An 11,819-nucleotide genomic window follows, 5' to 3' on the forward strand; every position below is an offset into this window, starting at 1 on the left:
ACTGTATAAGTCTAGAAACTGCTGTTGAATATCTGTTTTTATAGATCGGATCAGATATAAATGGCGGCAATAAGATAAGAAACAAAAAAAAGTCAAAAGCCGAACAACAATAGACCAGCAGAACAATAGATCGATTTAACTATAGAACTATAGAACTACATAACAATAGATAACTAAAACAATAGCGCCATTCATGTATATATAGGTTATAGTATGTAGATAAGGTTTATTCTTCATTAAAGTCTGTCTGATGATCGCGTAAGCGTGAAACTCGGAGTAACAGCTAAAAGTGATGTTTTGTCTCTACAGACTACAATTTATATATATATATATATATGATCAGCAGTAACGTTATATCATTATATCAGATATTGTGTTACTTATAATATGATGGCTGCATATACGTGACTAGATGACCGATGTTTGCGGCATCCGATCTCTCTTGTTTCTTATAAATTCTTCATTTTCATATCTGGTACTCGATATATTTATATTCTCGATTTTGTATTTACAAAGTTTATACATTTTTCATTCACTTTAAACGTGTAACAAATGTCCTGTGATAATTTAGATAAATGGTCGAGAGATTTCATCACAATACATTTTTGTATCAATAGACAGGTAATTGTAACACATTGTGCAACAGAAGCAGGTTTATTAATACCCGTCGACAATAAAATATGGACATATATATATGGTTGCACTACCATTACTTAATAAATTCAGGAGTGTATCAAAACAGGAGTGTATCATTTTGATACACTCCTGATAAATTCTAGCAATTTACTCCTGGCCCACGTTGCTGTGGCCGCCATTGCATTACGCATTGAAATATATGTAATGCAGTGATGACTATACAGTAATAGGAGGAACTTCACACCAAGTCGACTCGATTCGGGATATTTTTGGTTAGGTTTAAACAGTGGCAGAAGATCGTGAGTCTAAGTTGTAATACCTTTTAACGTGAGGTGTCGTGTATAATGTCATGACATTTCGGTCTCATGGTGTCATAACTATTTATGATGTTTCTGAAGGCTGCTCGTTTCCAAAAGCGCACACGTGAACGTGAGTTAATTGACTCGCAGGCCAAGACAAGCTGCGTCGTATACACCGGGGAATGTGGATCTACTTGAGACAGCTAATACCTATGACCGAACTGATTAAACCGATTTGATGCCGCCTCCCCGAGGGAGCGCAGATGTTGTGATTCTCACTCGAGTCCGCCGTGCGGCGGCGTAAAGGAGCAGACGACTTGTTCTGATCTATCCACACTGTTAGAAATTGTTATAATATATATATATATTATATATATAATATATATATAATATATATATATTATTATTATTATTGTAAGAGAGCGGCGCAGGTTCGGTGCGTGAAAACAGCTTTTCAATACCTTTTCGTAGAACGACAGCGTTGTTTTACAATTGGTTTTTAGCCAAGAGCTGCTGCTACTGAGCTATAATTGTTGAAACCTTTATTGATCACAGATAAGATCAACAACTCATTATATACTGCGCGTAGAATTCTCACGTCTGCCTCTCTTGTACCGCAGTGACCAAACAATGATCTTAGTAACGGGATAACAACTTCAATTTCAATAATGTTTTAACCAGCATTTTGTCAGGTTACCTAGTTGCGCTCCTAGTGAATTAGCAAGTGCTTCCTTTATGTGATCCTTTCAATGCCATGACACACAGTGGCAGATCTAAGGGCTATTGTAGGATGGACTGGTCTACGTCTTTGACTTACGAGGCGCGGAGGGTTTTGCCGGTGAAGGAAGCTCAGAAAATTTTTAAGCTCAAGAAATACGTTTGCCCATTTTCACAATCGATTTACTTACTCAAGAGTCAATCAAGCATGTGAAGGTTAGTAAACGAGGTTGAAAGACGAATTTTAACAAAATAAAATCCACCCACCCTGACCTCTGCTGTACACAGGCACTTCTACCACGTAGGCCTCCAAGATCAGTGATCACTACTTTAAACAGTCTACCTAAGCATTGCGGTCACGTGATCTATTCCCTTAGAGCCCATCAACATCAAGTGAGGCACCAAAATAAATCTCTCTTATTACGCGAATTTCTCGCCGAACGCCCAAATCAAATTTCAACCGATCATCTAGTGTTACATAGACTGGCCCCATTTCGTTCTGCTCCGGCAGGCTAAATCTGTCGCAGCGACGGGCAAATCCGTCTAATGATTAAATTCGCGGCTCGTAATGGAAGGAAGCAGAGCACCGTACGTGTGTACTTTCGTGTTTAATTTCCTGTTTAGGTGAGCTAATAAAATAGCAGATGACAATGTGTTCAAAGGTCAATGACATCAGGTTCCTACAGCGTAGACACAAAGCTATCTCTATGTGATGTCAGCTGTACAGAGTGCACCGGGGGCGACCAACCATCCACAGGTGCAGAACTACATACCCGTCTTCTGCCCCAACAAAAAACATTGTATCATACTTTCGAAGAAGGTTATAACATGGTGTCAAGGTTAAGATATCGAGGGTAAGATATCGTACATGGTAGAGATGAAAACGTGACATTAAACATTTATTTGCTTATAGTCGTACGATAAAATCTGCTTAGTCTGGTTGCGTTAGAAACTCATTCAGCTCTGCGACTCATCCTTGCTTTTAAACCTATTCTTGGAAATACAGCCACAGATTCTCAACCCGGCTTAATACCCGGCCTGTCTATGGAATTACATTATAATTCATTTAAGCAGAATTAAACGCATATGACACCAGCGTGAGTAAAATGTCCGGTGAATGTAGACCAATCAGTTGTGCGATAGAAATTTGTATAATCTGACGCTAACCGAGAATAGCGTAAGATTATTAAAAAAAATTCTAGGACAATTTATTGGTCAACTGTGAATGTGGCAATCTATGCTAGGTCCGCGGACCTTTAGTTGCATGTTAATGTGTTGTTTGTCTATTCGAAGGACATCCCTTCCATGGAATAGTAACATAGGTATATCATTCCCACAATGAGTCGCAGAGCAAGGTGAATACAAAACGCGACTACTGACCACGCATCTTCATTGGATCGCTGTCGATAAGTCACTGGTAATCGTGCGTGAAGCAAGTGAACGCGATCAATCTCGCATCCTTACCCGTCCGGTCGCCCCTCGTGCGTATATATGTGTCTCCCGCTACGTGGCGTCGACTGCATTTTCTCAGAGCACGTATATCATATCAGGGGCGTAGCTGTTCAACGATGTGCTGGCAGAACTGAAAAGCAGGCGGAGGGTATGGGGGTCCTCCCCCAGAAAATTTTGAAAATGTAGACCGCAGGAGATGGTATTTGAGGTACTTTTGAGTACATATGATGACACGTGATATATATCACGTATATCATATACATATCATATACATATCATATACATATCATATATACATCATGATAAACGTGCTCTGGTTTTCTCCCGCCCGCGCGCGCATGCACTACTACCGCGCCCCCTGACGTCGATCTCTGCTCACTGTTGCTGCTCACATCACGCGACACGACGAGCCGGCCTTGCTCTTCGCCTTGCGCAGATTCTGATGGCTGCCCTTCGTATATGATACCTGATCCTCGGACACGCTGTCCACGTACGTTGCTCCCATCGGACCCAACGCGCCCATCGCTCCGTACCCGTGCAGATTCAGCGGGTGCGACGGATGCGGGTGCACGTGCGGGTTGATGAGGGGATGCATGAGCAGCGGCATGGCGCTAAATGGTGACGGTGCCGAGCGGCGCTTCTGCACCTGCCACGGGTTCGGCTCGGGCGTGCCGTAGTCGCGCTCGATCTGCCGCTGCAGTAGCGTCAGCATCGCGTTCGTTCCCCGCCGCTCCCTGAAGTCCACCGGCATGAAGCCTCGCTGCATGAAGCACACAACGACGCCGGTAATGCAATGATAGACGATGTCGGTATGAAATAGAAACTATGTGCGGGACGCGCATTGCATGGCGCGGACGCAACCTCGCTGTGTAAGCAAGCGGCGGCACAGTTAATATAACGAAAGCAGGAGGAGTGTCATAATATAGACCATGTGTGTATATATTATGACACTCCTCATGAAAGACGATGTCAATATAAAGTGGGAACAGCACGTGGGACGCGCATTGCATGGCGTGCGCGTAACCTCGCTGTGGAAGCAAGCGACGACACAGTTAATGTAATGACAGACGATATCAATATAAAGTTGGAACAGCACGTGAGATGCGCTTTGCATGGCGTGTGTGTCAGCTAATAAACAGCCATGCGTGGAACGTGTACCACGCGAACATGCCGATGATTGAACAACATGAGCTAACGCATGAACATTCGCTGCGGGAGCGAGCAATGTCGAGTACAGTGGGAACAGCGCGTGTAACATGCACCGTAGAAAAAAGATATCGATTCATTCCGCACCAGAATTCCCGTCGTCCTCAGACAGAATTTCGATAATCGCATCGAACCAAATACAATGTCATATATAACACGTAGATAAAATACGTGTAAAACGATAGCTACAATTATATATATATATTTATATATATTTATTATATATATATATACTTATTGCTGCGCACGCATACGCACTGCACCCACAAACAACACACACGCGCGCACACGCACACACACACACACACACACACACACACACACACACACACACACACACACACACACACACACACACATACACATACACACACACAGTGACACACACGCACACTCACACGCACACGCCCAGACGTACATATACTAGTACATTAATGACGCGAATAAACTTAGCCATGAAAAACGATCATCCATCTCACTATTTTTTCATACGCGCTGCACACACCGATACTGTGGGCGATTTGATGCACCCTCAAGTAAGCTCGACTAGCACTTATCCTTCTCACCTTATCTACGATGTACTCGCAGGCACCCTGCTCCGAGAGAAGGTACTCTATGTGCTTGACTCCCTCCATCGCGCATGCGTAGTGCAACGCCGTGCGTCCAGTCTGCAATATGCGTACATTCCCGCGTGATTTTAATTACAAGTAATTAATTGTGACGTCTTTGCTAGCACTGTGTAGTACGTAGCCCTGTGCTTCGACAAAACCGTGCGGAATATCAGGTCACCGTAATCAAAAACAATATAAATACTTACAAGTTACAACTGTCATGAGTCTAAACTATCGTAATTCTGGCACAACACTTCGTGTGCGTAGCCTACATGTTTAAACTTGCGACGTCATACCTATTTGTTATTTTTCTGACAAGGGGCCCCAGGGACGCATAGGTAGAAAAATACGTCGTTCCTGATACGAGACGTGCGTGTACGTGGTTCACTAGCGTAGCAACCGACTCACTAGAGGGCACTAAGTCTTGTACTACGACGACGATGACGATTGTATTAAAGATTACTTTGTTCTCAGTGCGCGAGCGGAATGCGACGGGAGATCGCGTGAATTACCCGCCGGGTGGTGCTGATGTGATCGTCGGTAAATCTCATTCGAATACGAGAACATTGCGTGAAAACACGTAATTTGTCGCTGACGCTGTAAAACCACATTAGGGCTATGTGATCAAGGTTAGGATAAGATCTTCTCGCATACTAGGTATGAGATATCCCCGAGATAGCCACCGAGATAAATCCTCGGGATAACTTGCAGACCCCGAGATGGGTTTATCTCGCACTACTTTTTAATCCAATGATTTTTCTTAATTGCAAGGTCAAAGGTCACCTTTACAGTTTTTATACAGTTTACAATACTCATAAAATTAATTAATAAAAAAAATAAAATATAAATATGCGAGAAAAAGGTTCTATCACAGTATGAGCTTGAGATTGGAAATATCTCACTCTCATTATAGATAACCACGTCTCATACTCGCTACGCTCGTACGAGACGGGATATCTATAACTCGGGTGAGATATCCCATCTCAAGCTCATACTGTGATAGGACCTATTACTCTTCCTCGTAAAGACTGATCACGTGACGTTTCCTGACTCGATGGAATTTAGTGACGGCAGCGAGCAGGGCGAAGCTGCGGCGCCATAACGATTCGTGATGCATGGCACCCGCAGCCAATGAGCATGATCTCTTCATAATCATACGTATCAATCATGGCCGTTTCCTACGAGGGAGGGAATCACTATTATGCGTGCCAGTCTCAGCGATATATCACGACGATTTCCAACTACACATTGCCTCACTGCGAACACTGCACACGGTCATTGTGTCGGGCGGCTTACGCATGAATCAATTTAGGGTAGCTGACTTGATGACCACAACGTATTTCACTATAACAGATAATGTAATTCATAGAACTATAATGAACTAATATGTCATCGACAATAGAGTCGTTTTAATTGATGTCGTCGAGTTAACTGACTCCGTACGCCGTTGTTGGCACAAAGCTAACTATTGCGGCACGAAGGGTCGTTGTCATATCAGGTAGGTACCCGAGGTAGTTTTAGGTTGTTTAGTATTATGTTTATATTTTTATATGAGGTATGTTTAGGGTTAGAGTTAGGGTACACTTCTGTAGTACAAGTCTGGTACACTTTGTGTATACCTCGGGTACATATATGTAGTACCTGATACGACAACGACCCCTTCAGCACTATTGCGGGAGCAGCAACGGGGAATTATGGAGTCAGTTTAGTGATCGATGCCATACTCACAAGGTCCCTGACTTCGTCTACATGTAGGTGTTCGTCTTTATGGAAGATCATGTATTCTACGATTTCGTACTGCCTGTTAAGGACGGCGGCGTGTAACAAAGGTAGGCCGTCCCCCTGAAACGTAAATCACAAACACTGGTGTGGCAATCGCTCAAATTCACACATGTGTGTACGCGCGCGCGCGCGTGTGTGCGTGTGTGTGTGTGTGTGTGCGTGTGTGTGTGTGGTGTGTGTTGTGTGTGTGGGAGGTGCGTGGTGTGTTGTCGTGTGCGGTGTGGTGCGGTGCCGTGCGTGCGGGCGGGTGCGTGAGTGTGCGTGCCTGCGCGCCTGCGTGCATGCGCGTGTGTATGTCTGTTTGCCAGTGGGCGCGCTGCCCTTGTTGTGTGTGTATGTCTGTTTGCGTGCGCGTGCATCTCTGTGGTGTGTATGTCTGTTTGCGTGCGCGTGCCCTTGTGTGTGTATGTCTGTTTGCGTGCGCGTGCCCTTGTGTGTGTACGTGTGCCGTATGCGTGTATGTGTGCTAACAAGTACGGATACGACAGTATCCTTTAATATTTGCTGATTCCCGCTGTCTCTGCCATAGTTTGCAATAAGACTTATTTGGAATAATGCGTTATAGGTATTATATGCAGTGAGTCAGCGAACCTTTCGCATTACATCGCGCAGCGGGGTTCTTAACTACGAACGTGTAATTGATTCCAAAATGACCTGATTGTTCAGAAATCGAAATGGAACTGCCCAAGCCTGGTGGAGCTTGTTCGTAAATGCGATAGTAATGTATATAATGGAGTGCCGTTCGGAATTTCAATTTTGCGCATGTTCGTAACTCGGGAACCTCCCGTATAATATTTATTATTGTAATATATTATTATACAGTACACGCTGACACGCGACCACGCGCGCCCGCTTACGAAGACAGACATACACACACGCATGCACGCAGGCGCGCACGTACACGGTCACATACGTTCAACAACATGCATTAAAATACGTGTAATGGAATAACAGATTTTTTCGTACTTACCCTCCTCCTGGCTAATAATGAGACATCACAAAACTGCTGTTTGAACTTTATCGTATCACCTCTTTGTAGAAACAGCGCCAACCTCGCGATTCGTTCCTGATTAAAAAGACAGAGTGGAAGCAATTAGTTTATAATTACCGAGAAGAAATGGAATGTCGCCTAATAACTCTATCACCGCGAACACCTAAGCCAATTTAATCGATCCTTCTCTCGTAAGCGACGAAACGCAAGACTAAATTAAATAAATTCGGACGATACTAAGAGAAATGTGAATGTACGGGTGCAGTGATGAGTATTCCCACCTGAACCTTGTCGATTTCCTCTAAATACTTTTGTACATCTGGGCTGCTCTTGGCAAAATCCTCTACGCTGACTCCCTCCTGTGAAATTAATTTAATTCGGTCGTTTTTACAATGGTAAGAGACGAGGAACAAGTCTAGCAATCCTGTCTGTTGTAACAAGGCGTGCTCCGATTGGTGCATGTATACTATGTGAGATTAACCCAAGAGCACTTCCCATGCTCGGTAGTTTTTTATTAGTGTGATCCCAGGGCCCGTTCAGAATCAGAAACATCGTCAATATAGTTATTACTTTCATTAGTCTAGGATGTCATAACGTTTGCACAACACTTCATGTGCAAAGGTTATGCTGTCACGGTTACATTATGCCCTTTCTGTCAACGGGCTTCAGGACATGCCCTCTTCGCAACTTTTAAAGATCGCTATAAGCTGATTCTCGCTATACTAACCATTTGCGACAACGCGCGACATACTACGAGATCAAGTAGATCAAGAGATACTACGCAAATTAAATTTCAATAAGTATCTTCACGAATAGTGATATTATGGGGGTATAATAAGGAGTGTATGAATAGAATAGAAACTATTCATGAACATCTGGTACTAAAACATCCGTTGTTAATATTACGATATTATATGTATATGTAGTTTATATTCTTATGTTATATGTATAGAGGGGGGGGACGAGGAGTAGTTTCCCAGATAAGAAAATATGTCATTTTTTCAGTTCCCGGTTAGGTAAAATCGCGTAAACTTCAGCTTTCCCGCCTCCCGGTTGACATGACTTCTCTTACCCAATCACGAAAAATTATCCAGTTTCCCCGCTTCCCAGGTAATTAGTATGATCCCATCGATATTAGTATCTCCACCCCCCGATATGTAGTAGCGTTTACCATCGAGGTGGCGTGTCGTATGTGATTGTAGCCGAGCATCGGGAGCTGGGACCGCTTGCCTGGGTGCTTGGTCGGCTGCGTGACCCAGTCGTAGACGAGATTATCGATGACGTGGATGTACTGCGACTTGCCCTGCTTCTCGCTGTAGTCACGAGGAGTCAGATTCGCCTGCTCGCAGGTGCAATCGACGTATGAATGAAGTAACAAATGAAAGTAATGCTAGTTTGTAATATAGAATAATAAATAAATGAAAGATTATTGAAATGAAATAATGCGATCGAAATTTGGCCGCGGGGCGTCGCTGCACCTCCACCCCGCTAACTATAGCTCTACTTACCTGACTCCTATCGCACAGCAGGGACGGACCGCCGCAGCTGAGCAACTCTTGGCATATGGGCAGACTAACATCATTGTCGATGGCTGCCATCATGCAGTTATGCCCCTGAAAGGCAGCCGATTTTACGCGGTAAGACAAGCAGTGCGAAAAAATACTACTAGAAAACTAAGCAAGGCGGTAAAAATTATCATGAATTATTATAATTAAAATGCTAATTAGCTGATAATGTGCTTGGTTAATAATAAATCAATTGATTTATTATTAATAGGTTCAGCTTTTCGGCCTAAATCAGGACAAAAACCTTTAATTTTGGGCAAATCATATTTATATTGAATTACAGATTATCAATGAGATCATATACGATTGTTTATGATCGAGTTTCAACGCGTAATAAACTGATAGTGATAACTAATAAAGCAAGCAATTAAAATTGTTGGCGTTGCATTTTGAGTTATTACTTATTGCAGCGTATGAACCCGACAGCTCAGATAATGTCATTAAAAATAAAATGTATAATTGCAAATTATCAGACTTTTTGGCGTGTGTGGCCAGCGAATATATCTCTTTAAACAGCAGTTTAAATTGGCTTCATCATTAACTGCTATTATATTTAGCAAATCATTATAGCGCATATAATGTCATGATTTGATTTGCCTGTTAAACTAAACATCGCGTCGAGGTGGAAGTAAATTAATACGACGCGCTTCGGAGAACAATTATTGTAGTCGGTAAGCAGTGACTGTGCGGCAGACCGGAATTGCTTAGAGCTTAAGACAATGGCGGACGAGCCTTCCAGAATTAAATTACTATCATAACATCACCTAGCAGGCGCGAACGAAACAAGCTGGCGCGGGCTGATCTGCCGGTATTCAGGGATGAAGCGGAATATAATCGATTATAATGATTTTGAATAATGAAATAAACGTTGATGTTTCCTGAAATAGGTAAGCTCAATCAGAAATGACGTATTTTACATGCGGAAAATATGCAATGCAGTGTGCTTCGTTGTGCAAATATATTCCAGAGAAACTACGCGCACTACAGGGAGAAGAAGAATACGAAGAAAAAAACGGAGAAGGAGAATAATAATAATAAGAAGAAGAAGAAGAAGAAGAAGAAGAAGAAGAAGAAGAAGCAAAAGAAGACGACGACGACGATGACGACGAAGACGAAGCAGATGAAGAAGAAGAAGAAAAAGAAGTACCTTGTAGTACAGCGTGTGTAGATATGCTATATGCTCACAGACTACTCTCACAACCTCTCTTGATAGACTTGGATGATTGAAAATGGCAGCCAGTATCATGGAAATGTCAACCTACAATTACACATCAGAACATCTTTAAAACCGCCTGCCATCTTACAGATTAGACGATCGGCTGTCCTTGGCAAAAGGTCGTAATTTGTCTTCCTTATGAAATCACCATGTCAGATCTGAACTCCATTTATTTCCCCTACCGTACCATTCCCCAACCACTAAATTTCTTACTAACATGTCGTGCCAGCTTTCTATTTTTAGTGCTGCCAGTTACTATATGCATTGATATATCGTTAGTAGGCTTTTATCATTAAGCAATGAATAGTGTATTTCGGTTTATACGCGCACGTGGTTCATGTAGAATCCTCCAATCATCCTGCCCGAAACAGAAATGCCATAGTATATCAAACTATAATATATATATATAATACAAAATTAATATATAATACAAAAATATATATAACGCCGACACGTCACTCCTACGTCACCGACGCGTGACGTCACCGATGCGCTCTCACCCCGTGTGAATCCTCCATGGTGACGTCTGCTTTGACTCTGTTAGCTAGCAGCTCCTTCACTATGGCGAGGTTGTCTGACCGCACAGCGTAGTACAGGATCGAGGCTCCGTGATCACCCTGTAAAATAATTACAGTCGATCTACTCGTGGTGCTTTAGGCACTACGGTGTGGTCATTGCTATTGCGGTGAATATCCTACTTGCAGAAGCCCTACAGCGCGTGAAGCTACGGACGCGTCTGCGACACGGCAATGCTTTACGTATAGCCTGTCGCATGATATTCATTCCATGCACACGTATTTATATAGGCTGACGCTGTGGGCTGACGCTGCTGCAAGAGAAGCCGGAAATTCGATCGATTGCGCGGCTGTGATACTACAATGTTTGTTATGTTTAAAAAACATCGCTTTTCTTTGTTCCTTTCGCGTCTCGCCCACGCCGGTATAGTGGAGTGGGAGAGCAACAGCAGGCCCGCATCCCTTCGCATCCTGAGAGATGGCAAAACCCAGTGCTCCCTGATTACAAGGTTTGTCAACACAACATTGTCTGTAGTTTTAGAGACGACGACCGATGCAAGCCATTATTCGCTGAACGAGTTTGCACTATCGACAGCCGCCCTACAGCCGGTCAATAAAATCCACTTCAATTACACAGGCTTTTTGAGAAAAACGAACACGTCAAAAACGTCAAGCGACGATGTACTAGAACCGCAAACATGTCACGCGGCGCAAAACACACGAAGATGCTGATAGCGTTGTTCATTCTCACCCCACCCCCTCTCTCTCTCTCGCGCGCTCTCTCTCTCGCTCTCTCGCTCTCTCTCTCTCTCTCTCTCTCTCTCTCTCG

At 43.3% G+C, this 11,819-nt stretch overlaps 2 protein-coding genes across 2 annotated transcripts in view; one reads left to right on the top strand and one right to left on the bottom strand.

Annotated features, from left to right (window-relative positions):
* LOC106807516 (organic cation transporter protein-like) overlaps positions 1 to 10,273 on the top strand; it is a 27,981-nt gene extending 17,708 nt beyond the window's left edge. The window contains exon 13 of the mRNA XM_014809867.1: positions 10,227 to 10,273. The gene's annotated coding sequence lies outside the window, so the exon portion shown is untranslated. The remainder of the gene's footprint in view (positions 1 to 10,226) is intronic.
* Positions 3,320 to 11,819, bottom strand: part of LOC106807518 — a 16,162-nt gene continuing 7,662 nt past the window's right edge. The window contains exons 4-12 of the mRNA XM_014809870.1: positions 10,976 to 11,092; positions 10,407 to 10,517; positions 9,203 to 9,307; positions 8,866 to 9,033; positions 7,976 to 8,053; positions 7,674 to 7,769; positions 6,650 to 6,763; positions 4,877 to 4,978; positions 3,320 to 3,864 (exon numbers count right to left, since the gene is read on the bottom strand). Of these exons, the coding sequence (XP_014665356.1) occupies positions 3,493 to 3,864; positions 4,877 to 4,978; positions 6,650 to 6,763; positions 7,674 to 7,769; positions 7,976 to 8,053; positions 8,866 to 9,033; positions 9,203 to 9,307; positions 10,407 to 10,517; positions 10,976 to 11,092 (1,263 nt within the window). The 3' untranslated portion in view covers positions 3,320 to 3,492. The remainder of the gene's footprint in view (positions 3,865 to 4,876; positions 4,979 to 6,649; positions 6,764 to 7,673; positions 7,770 to 7,975; positions 8,054 to 8,865; positions 9,034 to 9,202; positions 9,308 to 10,406; positions 10,518 to 10,975; positions 11,093 to 11,819) is intronic.

Source organism: Priapulus caudatus, unplaced genomic scaffold (genome assembly GCF_000485595.1).
Source record: "Priapulus caudatus unplaced genomic scaffold, Priapulus_caudatus-5.0.1 Scaffold220, whole genome shotgun sequence".
Classification (NCBI taxonomy): domain Eukaryota; kingdom Metazoa; phylum Priapulida; class Priapulimorpha; order Priapulimorphida; family Priapulidae; genus Priapulus; species Priapulus caudatus.